The sequence below is a fragment of the Dendrobates tinctorius genome, unplaced genomic scaffold, assembly GCF_039654945.1.
Source record: "Dendrobates tinctorius isolate UK_male_01 unplaced genomic scaffold, ASM3965494v1 ptg000143l, whole genome shotgun sequence".
Classification (NCBI taxonomy): domain Eukaryota; kingdom Metazoa; phylum Chordata; class Amphibia; order Anura; family Dendrobatidae; genus Dendrobates; species Dendrobates tinctorius.
The window spans coordinates 28,528,812-28,542,758 of record NW_027361810.1 but is presented as its reverse complement, the minus strand read 5'-3'; the positions used below and the strand labels follow the sequence as shown (position 1 = coordinate 28,542,758).

The following is a 13,947-nucleotide window of genomic DNA, read 5'->3' as shown; positions in this document are numbered from 1 at the left end:
AGGGGACTGCCTCCAATGTCGCCGGGCCTAGTAAAATGAAGGTTTTTGTAGGTTCCAATGTTAGAGAGCTTATTAATATATTGGGGGAAGGATATACACAGGGTATACAGGACACAACCTAATCCTGTGTATTGAATTCAGCTGCCATGGGTTACTACCTTCAACCCTAGCGATGAGCTGATGGAAAGGAGTAACGAATAACTGCAGAATCAGACAACACATGGCTTGTTTGTAGTCTGTTACCATGGAGACATATAGGCCTGCAGAAGACAGCACCGTATTCAAAATTGCTTCATTTTCTTATATGCATTGGATACTAAAATTTGGGTGCAAAGATGGACGCGTCTTTTTCAGTGATTTTCCCATTCCTAGCCCTCCATTATCCTGTGGGTACTCTTTCTTCGGCCCACTTCAGAAATGGGGTCTCGACACCCTTCGACCACAGGGCCAACAGTTGTGTTTCTAGCTGGATTGTCAAATGGGACTTGAAAAACGGGAAAGGTTTGTGTGCATTTTTGATAGACAAAGTAACTTTGGAGGTGCTCCTGGTTGAACCGTGTGGGTAAAAATTATAGTCTAATTATAGGAGTCCGCAGTCTCAGACTACAGCCTCTCCTGATGTTACCAAAGTGGAGAATCATCAGTCTGAAAGTTATGGTGGATTAATACCCAAGGATCACACTGGTGGCTTTTTACCTGAATCCATATGAATGTAGCGGCGGCATGTGCACCATTCATCGTCTATGGGACTGACAGAAAATCCAGAGCACTGTACTCGGCAACACTTCCATGGTCAATGAATGATGCAATAGTGTATGTCATGCCACCGTTACATTTAAACAGGGCGCTGAAGGTCCCCGTTCTTGGGATGACTGGGGGTCCTGGTGATCAACAAGTTATCACGTATCCAATGGATAGGTGTAACCTGCCATGGTGAGAATGAACCTTTAACTTATAATTTTATAACTTTACAAATACGAAAAAGAAGCCCCATGTGTTATTAGGCTAGGGTCACAAGACCGTGTATTCTCTCATCCGAGGGAATCGGGCTAATTATGCTAATCACGCTATGATCAGAGAGTGATCCGATTTTCTCGGATAAGGTAAAGATGGAGAAGAAAAATGTCTCCATCTTCTTCATTGTGTCAGTCCATGAAAATCGGCCTCCACTCAGATGTCATCGATGTGCAGTCCGATGTTTCCCACAGACTCATTGACTTCCATGGCTGAGTGTGATGCAACTACCGGATCAAACTTGGGAATGCAGAGAAGAAAATCAGACATGTGCATGGCCTCATAGAACAACATTGATCAGAGTATGATCCACTGTCTTGTCGGATTGCATTTGGTCTGAAAATACGGCCATGTGCACGAGAGCCTTTAAAGGGAATGTGTCATCAGAAATTACTTGTTTATTAATCAGATTTTTGTGTTACATGTATTTTTTAATTTACTTTTTTCATATCACAATTTTTATTCAAAATTAAAAAAAATAATAATCTTGCAATTTTCACAATGACCAGTGAAATTATTTTAGACTCATTCTCGAGGGTTGGATTTAATCATCAAGGAAGCGCCTATAATAATAATTAGTGTTAAGTATACAATTTGAGGTACATGTTCCTATTAAACCCTTTTTATTTTTAATAAAGATTGTGATATGGGAAAAAAATTTGACAAAAATGTAAAAAAAAAAAAAAAAAAACATTTGACACAACTCTGAATTTAATCATTGTCATTTTCTGACGTAAGAGATTATACATTCAAAATTAACTTTTTTTTTTCTCCTAATTTATTGAATTTATTTTTTTTTCTTTCTCCTAGGATTTTCCATTTTTAAACATTTCATTATTACAAACCTCTGCCTCAATATACGGAAACTCAGAAACCAATCTCTTCCCCACAATTGGCCATCTCTTTCCAGTAACCTTAGCCAATTTGGCCACCTCGAAGGCCTTGTCACCGTAGGTGGCAGCCAGGTGCTGGGCAACCTGCAGGAGAGAATCAACAATTCACTGAGCATCTCGCTCCTCATCCTCCCCTCCTTCTGCTCGTCAGAGCACAGCAGGAAAAAAAAGAAAGAAAAAAAACGCACGCTACTTATGTCAGATTCCCAAAGCTTTTATCAAACAGACTGAAGAGGGTATTAAATCTTGATTGTGTGGGAGGAAACGACTAGTGTTGTGAACGCTTAGGCCAGCATTTATACTACTATATGCATGTATCAATGTAACTGTGACTAATGACGCGTCAACTACTTTTTGCAACTGTGATCACATTTAACGAATGTATTGTTGGAATTAGATGTCACGGAGATGGGACTGTCATGGAAATCACAAAGAAAGAAAGAAGGAAAAAAAAAACAAAAAACAGCGGAATGCTAATTTCTGTAAGCGCGCTCGGCAGCGGAGCCGGCGTTTGTCAAACAATTAAAACATTTCATACCTTCTGAAAATTAACACTGGCACAAAATTAGATGCAGATGAATTGTTCTGCTGCCTTAGCAATACATGAAGAATGAGGTCACGTGGTTGTTGCTGGTGAGGGCCAACGATCTCATGCGGAGGACGGTTACTTCTGACCCACTGTCATGTTTCCCGTTAGGGCATATGGCGCTAACAATGGTGGCACCTTGCCCCATCTAATGTCTAGAATGGAGAGAGGCTCTGGCTTTGGTATATTGCAAAAAATGTCCAATGACTTCAAAGCAAGCAATGTACTTGTTCCTTTTCCATGTAGGAAATAAAAAAGTGTTCCAAGTAAAAAGTCTTGACCTGACCATGTACACGAGAAAGCTGTAGGTGAGCGGATTGCTACGTTTCCCCACTCCCCAATACACGAGTGCTTGGCTCAGCTGAGTGTTCATTTGTTGTCAGCAGGGAGAGAGGAAAAAATGAAAGGAGTTGAAATTCCCACCTCCCGATACTTTTCTCGCATGACATCATCTATCGGGTGGAAAAATTACAGGGATTTTCCAGATATAAGAGTGGTGGACTGTACCAAAACGTTCCTACTCCTACGCGTCATGTGTATAGTGTTATACGTCTTTTGCCTATCTCGGTAATATATAGTGCATGAGTAATGTAGCGTTAATACATAAGTGTAACATGTATGTTGTGAATAGACTGTGATACGGTAGTGTACAACATAGAGTAAGATATAGATTAGGATTTAGGTCAACAGGCCTAGTACATACTAATATAGGATAGGAACTTGTAGTTAGCTGGGGACATATGATAAGGTACAGTTAATGCTTGGGACTAGCCCACAATGGGATGGGGTTAATACTCATATAAAGCAGACTTCTTCCTGATAGTTGGTCAGATAGGGAAGTGCAGTAACTAAGGCAAGTTCAAGCATAATGGAATGCTGGCGGCAGCAAGGAGAAAGTTCATGGCAGTCGGAGGGAGGCCTTACTAGAATGCCTTATGGACATTCCTGCAACGTCCAGAGCTCAGGGCTCTGTATAGATATTAGGAGGAGTGCATTATTCTCTGCCGTACAATGGACCCGTAAGAAGGGAAGGTAACGGATCCCAGGTGTACTGCGGGACTGAACAGGAAATCCCTGTGGCAGACAGGAACAGCCAAAGTAGGGATAGTCCAGAAAGAACGGGTAGTATTGTTGGAAATGGACTGTGTTAAGGAAATCAGGAACAAGGAGTGTTGTTCCCAATGCTGCGTGTTACCACCTGATGAACTGTCCAGGACACTACTGTTTAATATGAACTTTGGGTCTCACGAGTTATGTGTGGCGGCTCCAGAAGATAGAGGCCTGGAAACAGCGGAGGCCTGCGGCCTTCACGTGAGTGTGATGCACCCCACACTGGGCAGCCCAGTGGGACGGGAACACAATTTTCCTGTAAAGTGCCGGGGCGACGTAAAGCAGCCATCCGGTCATGGCTACTGCCCATGATCAGTTTACACTGGCTTGTGATAAAAGTGACTGCAGACCTTTGATCCTCAAAGCATGTGCACTGCACAACGTCAGGATTTTATGGTGCAAGTGGCGAGACGGACAGTCATGTTTCCGCAAGTATGCGATATGCATACTTCTGGACACATTCAGACTAGACGTGTATGGCCTTGCTCAATACAAGTGAATTGAGATAGGCAGAGCACGCTAGTTGGACAGTGACCGCGTGTATGTAAATCACATACTTGTGGTCATGTGACAACCCACTGTGGTAAGCTGGCACGGTAAAAACCTGACAGCATGCAGTGTGCAAGCTGGGAGTATTCAGAATTCTGCAGCCACATAGTGACTATAAACTTTCACCACAAACCTGGACAAACCCTTTAAGTCTTAACAGGGTGGTGTCTCAGGCAAGCTTATAAAAGGCAAAAATTACAGCCAGTCGGGTGGTCCAAAGTGGAAAGACAATCCTAAAAATTAATTAGACATAGTTTGCACCTGCGGGTTGCATATTAGGGGTGTGAAAAATGGCATTTGGCACAATTGTATAGAACATGAAATCACTATTGAAGGACACAATTATTGGTAAGAAAGTGAGGCTCGTATGATCAGTAGTCTTCTGTTTGAAAGAACAGAATTTTTTTTACCCCAAAGAATGGTAAAAGTATAACCGTAATTGGTTTACTGCTCTTATTTCCTTTAGGTTTTTAAGATGGATGGATTTTTTTCTTTAACTCTCAGACTGCTGTAAAAAATTAATTATATAACTTATTGATCCCACGTCACTCCTGCTCCAATGCTGCCCAGGTCCCCATGTTGGTCACCACTGTAATCAGTGATTGACTGCAGGGGTCACATTCTGTTTGAACTAATCAGGCAGTATGGAGATCACCAGGCACAGTTGGTGCCGAAGTGACGAGCAATAGGTAAGATGAGTATTATTTATTTTACCTTCCGTGGCTGAACAACCCCTTTAAGAAGTAGAGGCCAGCTGGAAGGGAGTGTGGACAAAGGCTCAGACCACACAAGGATAGCTTCTAGTTTGTAACTAAGGAAAGGTATACACAGTTTTCTTTTTGATGGATGGGTGACATGGTTGTCAAGATGAACATATTCTTCAAGGTGGAGTTCCCCTTTAACAGTGCGATCACTGGACTTACTAAGGTCATTATGCAGAAAGGCCTCGTTGTGCGATAATATTCTGAATACACAGACATCTAGAAAGCAAATAATAATCAGGTAAAGACAATTTACCTCGCTCTCTAATCCATAATCCTGGACAAGACGAATATAAAGTGTAGGAGCCCAGTCTTTCCCACCCTCAAGAAAGAGGCCAACAGTTTTGCAGGGCCCAGCTTTCAGGTTATGTGCTTTAATTGCTGCATTCAGGGTGTCCTCCGCCATGGAGCGATAGGTTGTCCACTTTCCACCTAATAGGATTTACCATATAGCGATTAAAGCAGATCTGTCACCAGATTTTACAATACAAACTGCATCAATTATTAGTAGATATCTTAGGTCTGATGAAACTGGTGTACTTACTTAGAAAACTAATGTCATATTGGCTGTAGATATCGGATATTTAATTAGCGTTTTAGTAATCCAAATGAATCTCCGCCCGCCCAGCCTGACTAACAGATGTAGCTTGTACTAAATTAGGCCCCTATCTACCCCAAATCCTCCTCACATGGCTGGAGAGCAGAGAATGCCGTTGCCAGACAGCTCATCTGGACAAAAGGATCAGATATATTTTCTACAATAAGATTATCTGCCAGGAATGCTCTGGAGACCTCGATATACAGTAGACGGTCGTCCTATCTCATGGATCGGAGGACCACCTAATGTATATCGGGAGCTCCCGACTCTCCCCGGCAGATTATTGTAAGCGCCTTACACCGATTTGGACTCGTAATGAAATACTCATCAATGAAAAACAGAGAAAGAACAAATATAATATAAGTCCTTCAGTTTAGTCATATGATACTAAGATGTAAGAAGTCAGTGTTACCTGCTATGGTGACGAGACCGCTCTCGCTAACATCAACGACATGGTTACGAGATATGGACTGGGTGTCTGTAGAGTTGGGATTTGTGACCAGAGGACGTATGCCGCTCCAGGCAGCGAGAACGTCACCCCTGCGAACTGTGAACAAAAGCACAGGCGGGTTACACTAAACCTCCGATCACTGCTCTAATGCGACCAGATAAGTAAACTGCAGCAAGTAAAAAAAAAAGAAAGAAAGAAAGAAAGATGTCAGTTTAGGTCAATGCTTCCCACGATCCAACTATAACGTGATAGGTTTGTCTAATGTAATCTTTGAGGCTGTGTTCACACACTGTTTTTTTTTCGCATTTTTCCCACGGATTTACCAAAAATCCACTCAAAAAACGCCTAAAAGAAGCTTCCCATTCATTTTAATGGATTTTGCACTTTTTGTGCATACTGATGCGTTTTTTTTCCGCGAAAAAAACGCAGCATGCTCATTAATTTCGCGGTAAATTCTGCATTTCTGGCCATTTTCTATATGTCTGGGGACGCTCTGGAAAAAATCACGGCAAAAACGCACACAAATCGAGGCAAAAATGCGCGTTTTCTGGAAAGAAGTCCGGTTTTCATGCAGAAATTTTCTGCATACGTGTGCACATAGCCTTAAAATAAAATAAAAATGTGTAAACATTTGAAAATGTATTATTTGTATTCAACTATTTTGTTGTATTTTTGTTCCAATCTGATTCAAATATGTAACCAGAACTAGAATGTCATCCCCCTGACAAAGCCCATATAGCCATCAACATTTCAACTTATTTTTTTCTCTTGGTAAGTTCATAAAAGAAATAGAAAAGTGACGCAATACATGGTCTAAGACAAAAAAAAAATTAAAATTGAAAAATGTAAAATGAAACTCGCAAAAACACTTTGATTCTTGACATGATCATAACATTATACTGAATCAATATCATGGAAAACTAATGAAATTGATGTAAAAGCAGGTATCTAGGATTCTCCAGTCCCTGTACTGAGGCTCATTTAGCTCAGTTTTTTTTTTTTTTTTTAAATGTCACTTCTTTCAGCGTTTTTTTCACAGCAGTAAGTGCAAAAATGCATAAAAAAACAAAACGAAAAAAACCCTGCAATTTTCAGATTTTGCTGTGTTTTTGGCGCAAAAACCCAAGGAAGTTGCACCATGTTTTTTGGGGGGGCACTAAACTTTATCAGCATGCCCAAGACACAAAAAACCAGCAAAAAATGCAGAAAAACTTGTTTTTTGTAAGCAGCTTCTTTGCTGTCAAGAGAGCAGGTTTTGCCTGCAAAAAAAAAAAACAAAAAAAAAAAAACACACAGCAAAAATGTAACATGTGAACATAGCCTTATAATGCTGGCACACAGGGTAAATGGCTGACTTGAAAGCCTTGGCATTACGCAGTATCACAATTTTTATTGTTTCACATTATTTTTATTATTATTATTATTATTATTTTTTATCAAACAACCTTATTCCTAACCCGTGTAGAAGCCATTTGATGCCAGATTGGATTCTCTCCCTCACTGGTAAATGATCTATGTGAAATCTATCCTAAAACCTTGTCATCAAGCGGACAATTAGATGAATAAAGACGTTTATGTTACATATAAAATATTTTTGGCCTCGGGCAGTGTGTGATATTTTTGTACCATTGGAAAAAGGCAGGAAACATGTCTCCCGTCATTTGGTAAAATCTCTTATATTATGAAGGTAACTTGAGGCAAATCAGAAGTTCACAGGAAGATTTCCTGGTGTATCTGCCTCTACCAATTATCATTGACAAGGTATAACTCTGACCCTTACGCTTGACCACATCGATCAACTGGGCCATAGGGTTCCCTACCTTGCCAAGGATAGGAGAGTCCGCAAAGATGATGCACAAATATATTTTTCCTTAATGTACAGTATAATAAATGAGTGTAAAATAAATAACTGCAAACATGGAAAAAAAAAAATTCTATATATTTTTTTAATATCCTCGCTAGCAGATGTAAATAGCTACTACTATCATGACAGGTCACTTTCATAACAGGTTGGTTAGCACGGAATAACTAAAAATGCATTATTACCAACCTGCCCTTCCAAGCATTTGGTAAATTTGCTTATGGTTAGAGTTGAGCGAATATGTTTGGAATCGGTCGCCGAATCTGATTTTCCCACATCCGTGCCATATTGGTAACCTGTGATCAGTTCTGAACATATTTGGCCATTTCTACTCCCAATGACTCCAATGACATTCGGCTGTGTTCGGCGAATATTGCAAAAACAATATTCGCCGTTGATCACAATCGGAACCGAATTTTGAAAAATTAGCTCAACGCTACTTATGATCCCCACGGCTAGGACTTTTCGGAAGGAAATCCATAAGCTGGTAGCTCATAGATTTGCTACAGAAAATCCCAGCCGTGGAGATCATAAGCAAATCTGCATCAAATTGTGAGAATAATGTTGGTCATATACTCCGAGCCCTCATGACAATGTATCCCTGGCCAACCGCTGGTCTCTGGACAACCAGCACCGGCGATGATGAGTTTTGTCGCAGGTAACGACCCATCATTGTGGGAGACCGGATCACAGATTGGTGTTGTTCCAGGAAAGTGTTGGAAGGAGATCACGTAGGTAAATGTGCTTGGTTGGTTTCTTTGATTATTTTTTGTATGTTTTAAATTTGAGTCAAGTTCTTTTTAGTTTGTTTATTAAAGTTTTGGATTGTTTTTATTATTTCTGAAACTGTGGATTTTGCTAGGGACTGGAGGGTATTCAGAATCCGCATCGAGTTGTTGTTTTTTTTTTGTGTAAAATACGCAAGAAGTTTGAAAATTTACAAAAAAAAATCCATGATATAAATTGAAATGCAGAATTAAAAAAAAATCAAAACAAAAAAAAACCATAAGGGTCAATTTCTGGAGGTATTATAACAAAAGTATCTGCAATATGATCCAAAAGGTCCACCCGGATACTTATCAAGTTGCAAAATTAAAAAAAAAAATTTTTTTTAATTTCTCCCCAGTGAGAAGAGTCCGGGGTAGAGGCAGGGGCCATCTTCCAGCATCCAGTTAAAGCCGCCTAAATGAAGTGCTAATGAGGGAAATAAAATAGCGTATTACATTTATAAACTAATGGAAGTGGAAATAGCTGCTTACGAGACGTTATAATTAAACAGCTGGAACACATCCAAGCCTGTGTAAGTCGATAACCTTGGCACGGTGTCTGGCAGGGGAAAGGCAGGTCTGCGCGGAGTTGATATGGCTAGCGTGGTTGTTCGTTCAATAACAGGCAATCTATAAATACAGCTAATTGCATAAGTGAAAAACAGCGTGCGACTATGGCGGGCATTCGACTGCCGAGCGGGGAGGAAAAATAGCCTCCAATGCCAGGCTCCATGCTGCAGCAGATACCCGACCAAGAGCATCATAAATCAGACCAAATGACCCTTATAATGTTTGTTAATTCGGAGGTATGAGCCGCCCTCCCCCACTGACATTTCCACTGTAGATTACATCAAACACCATTTTTTTTTCTTTTAGTTACATGTCTGACTGTAAAAGTCTGTGTGACGCGTAGATAGTTTCCATTTTATTTTTCTCAGGGTTACAGTTTGTTTTCACAAGCGTGCAGCGTGTAGACACAGTCTAACAAAGAGGAAGAGATAGGAGAAAAAAGTCACATTTACTAACAATGAGGTTCATGTATCAATATATAGCTTTGAGAATAAAAGACATCTTAATCAATGTTGTCCAGGGGAGAGCTGGGAGTGTGCTTGGACCCTAGGAATAAAAGGTCATAGGCTCCTTATTAACCACTATAGCAGGTGCAGAGGAAGCAGTCACAGTCTGGGCCGGAAGGAGCAGAATGGCCCCTCCGTCACATAAGGAAGGCACGTTTATGGGAAATGGCACATGGTATGGACTTTTTGCACTGAGGTCCAGGAACTTCACCTCTACATAAAAGTTTGAGTTAAAAAAAAAAAATTTTTCTTTTTTAAAGGTCTTAAGGTTCAGGTTTTTTTTTTTCACTTTTGTTTTTCTCTTCCCTTTTACCAAGAGCCATAACTTTATTATTATTATTATTATCATCATCTTCTCATTGCCATACGAAGGCTTGTTTTTTGCAGTTTGACTTTTCATTCATTTTACCATATAATGAAAATAGGAAAAAAAATCCAAACTGGGTCAATTGGTGAAAAAAAAATTGCATTACTGCCATTGTTTTTTTTTTTTTGCTTGTTTTTTTTTTTTTTAAATGACCAGGCAAATGATTCTCCAGGTCAGTATGAATACTGCAATTCCAAATTAGTATATTAGCAATTACATTTTTTTTCTACTAATTTTTCCGTCAATGGGTCTGTATGAGGGCTTGTTTTTCATTTGTTTTGGTTTTTTTGCACGTTGAGCTTTAGTTTTTATTGTTACCATTTTGGGGTACATACGGTACATCGTTTTTGTTTACCATTTTCTTTTTTTGGGGGGTGGGAGGAGTAATGCACATTGACAAAGATGCCAACTAAGGCTTTTTAAAAATAATTTATTGAATTTACCATACTAATTATTCGGTTTTATCATTTCATAGACCACATTATTACAGGCGCAGTGCTACCAAATATGTTATTTATTTTTATTGTATTTCCTTATCATTAAATTGGGAAAAGATTTTATAGATTTTTTTTTAACGAACACATTTTTTTTAGTCCCTATTGCGCACTTGAACATGCATTCATTAAATTTTTTGTACTATATACAAAATGATGATCTTCCATGAAGACCAGCTAGGGGCTGAGATTCATGGAAATACATGGCTACAACTGAGGCAAACAGCAGATGTCTAGCTGCCACAGTGGTAATGGCACAACGCAGTTTCGTTCAGACATCTGGGTCAATCACAACCGCTTAAATTCTACTTTCAGAGATGGATAGATTCATATATATGGTTATACAGCAGAGATTGAAGCCAAGTGTGGTTGCTCCTAACACTAGGACCCCACGTAGGACATTTTACATCGGGAAGGGGTTAAACTCTAAGGACAGTTCTTCTATCTAAATTATCTCTCCCTAGCCTTGCCTTTTTTAGGGTCGAGTCGGGTTTCATGTAACCCGACATTGTCAAAAGTCGAGTCGTACGAAATCGGCTGACTATCGGGAAAAGTCGAAGGTCCAACTGAAACACGAAACCCAATGTAAGTCAATGGGGAAGCAAAGTCGGCAGGAAGTGGAGGACAGTAAACACACCTACATGCCGGACCGCTTTTTTAAAGTGCGCAAAATCGCTCTCTCTCTCCCCGGACGCTGCACATGTCATCTCGTTGCCCACAGTGTACGTCCTTGCTCAGTGGCTGAAAAAAGTCACGTGCAAGCATTCTGGGAAATCCAACTTTGCCGCTCGTTTTGCCGACCGCATGGCCGACTTCACGCTGTGGTCGGGTTTCGGTCAGCGAAACCCGACTTTGCCATAAGTCAGCGACTTATGAATCTGGCCGACCTGTTTTGCTTAACTCTACTCCCTAGTCATCGGAAACCATGCTCTGCTGTCATGAACTCATTTTCTGCTCCACCAGTTGAGAGTTCCCCTTCCGTTCTCCCTCTGGTGGTGACAGGAGGTAGTGCGGTTGGTTTAAGTGGTGGTGATCTGCCACCTGATGAGGAAGATAACGATTGGATCTCTGGAGTATCAGACTGGATATGACAGCAGACGCCCTATCCGGGTGCTGGTGATTCAGTCTGCTTCTCAGGTCCTGGACTTCACTTCTCTTCCAGTCTTCTCAAGTTAAGTTTGTTGTTTGCTAATGTTCACACTTGCTCTTGTTGGTCAATTCAGTTTTTTGTGTAATCAGCCTGCCCCTGCTGGGACTATGCTGAAATTCCACTCCTATTAATCAGTATTTGCCAATCTGCTTTTTGTCCCTTATTAGATTGGCCTCTTTTTTGCTCTGTCTCAGAATATTTCAGAGTGCTGATATAGGTTTAGAAGTCTAGTGACTTCAGGGTTAATTTTGCTATCAGAAGTGTTGGACATTATTTTTGTAGGTTTTTTTGGCAGATTGCAGACATTGTCTTTCCTTTTCTGTCCTTTTTAGTTACCTGGGCCCCATCTTTTGCTCTGCCTATTTTCCTGCCTTTGTTTGTATTTTCATCTTGCTTCACTGTCAATACATGTGGGGGGCTGTCTTTCCTTTGGGGTCTGCTCTGGGGCAGTTAGCTTTCCTCTTTTCCTGCTTTAGGCTTATGTAGTTCTCCGGTTGTGACGAGGCATCTAGGACCAACGTAGGAATGCTCCACGACTGCTGCTAGTTGTGCGGATAAGATCAGGGATCTGCAATCTGCATAGTTACCAACTTCTCTGGTTTTCTGAGATTTAGCTTGTTGTCTTTTTTTCCTCCTCGGTTTCCCATTCATAACACTCTGCCCTAAAGTTCAAAGGATTAGGGCTCCATCCTGGGGTAATATTACCACCGAAGGCCTACAGAACTAACACTCTACCTATTCAGTCTCATATGGTTGGACTTGGACATTTGTCTTTTTGCAATAACTGTATCCTTCATATCAAATCTGTTATCTATTATGGGTCTAACCAATGTCTTCTATCTGTGAACTACTGATATCGAATATCTACCTAGAACTAATATATATCCAAATCTACCCATTGATTACCAAAGCGCCCAGGAATCTCCCTACTTTAAGTCTACCAGTCAACTTTGTGGCCAAGAATAGGCTTAAAGTATTTCATCTTCCTAAAAAATACAAGTTGAAACTATCTACAGTGCTATTTAGGTGAGGGAAAGTGAAAATATCAAGGAGGAAAATACAAAAGGAAGGTGAAGAATTAAAAATATATGACCTAAAATACATATAAGTAATTCTTCTGGTGAAAAAAAAAAGGGAATTCAGATGGAGCCCCTGAAGAAGCCATTCAATGTAATGGGGTAGGTAGTCATTTTGGTCTATGTTTGATTTCTGATCTGGTGAGGAAATACATTTTCTTTTTAGAACACAACATTGTGGTAGTGGAGAAAATCTCTCTTAGTAGATGACTTCATCCACTATAAGTTCATGCCCAAAACCTATAACTCTGCCCTTCATCTGGCCAAACAATCCTACTTCACCATCCTCATCACCTCACTATCCAACAACCCAACACGACTTTTTAAAACCTTAAACTCCCTCCTGAAACCTAAAGTACAAGCCCCCATCACCAACCTCAGCGGTGAGGATCTGGCCACTTATTTCCTAGAAAAAAAATCAACCACATTCATCAGGATATCTCAGCCCAATCTCCTCAGTGCCTGGATCCCCTTCCCTGCCGCACCTCAAGCTCACTAGATATCTTTGAGCCTGTTTCAGAAGAAGTAGTTTCCAAGTTCCTCGCTTCTGCTCGGCCTACAACCTGCAACAGTGACCCCATTCCTTCACATCTCCTGCAGTCTCTCACCAGTGGTCACCACTCACCTGACTTAAATATTTAACCTTTTCCTTCAGGTATATTTCCCTCCTCATTTAAGCATGCCATCAAAACCCCTTTACTTAAAAAGCCATCCATGGACCAGAACTGCACTGCTAACTACAGACCTGTCTCTAACCTTTCCTTCATCTCTAAACTCCTGGAACGCTTGGTCCACTCCCGTCTAAACCGCTATCTCTCGGATAACTCTCTTCTTGACCCCTTACAATCTGGTTTCCGCTATTTACACTCCACTGAAACTGCCCTCACTAAAGTCTATAATGACCTAATAACAGCTAAATCGAAAGGTCATTGCTCCCTGCTGATTCTCCTGGATCTCTCTGCTGCATTTGACACTGTGGATCATCAGCTCCTCCTCATTATGCTCTGCTCTACAGGCCTCAAGGACACAGCCCTCTCCTGGTTCTCCTCCTACCTCTCTGACCGCTCCTTCACTGTATCTTTTGCCGGCTCCTCTTCCTCTCCTCGTCCCCTTACTATCGGGGTCCCGCAGGGTTCAGTCCTAAGCTCCCTCTTCTTCTCTCTATACACTGCCCCTATTGGACAAACAATCAGC

General features: G+C 40.8%; 1 protein-coding gene across 4 annotated transcripts in view; it reads right to left on the bottom strand.

The window, feature by feature from the left end:
• The window catches only part of GPD2 (glycerol-3-phosphate dehydrogenase 2), a 262,935-nt gene that overhangs the window by 117,400 nt on the left and 131,588 nt on the right, over positions 1–13,947 (bottom strand). For all 4 annotated transcript variants that reach the window (XM_073545647.1, XM_073545650.1, XM_073545651.1 and 1 more), the window contains 3 exons: positions 5,924–6,058; positions 5,170–5,345; positions 1,860–1,991 (listed from right to left, as the gene is read on the bottom strand). In XM_073545647.1, coding sequence (XP_073401748.1) covers positions 1,860–1,991; positions 5,170–5,345; positions 5,924–6,058 — 443 coding nt within the window. The remainder of the gene's footprint in view (positions 1–1,859; positions 1,992–5,169; positions 5,346–5,923; positions 6,059–13,947) is intronic.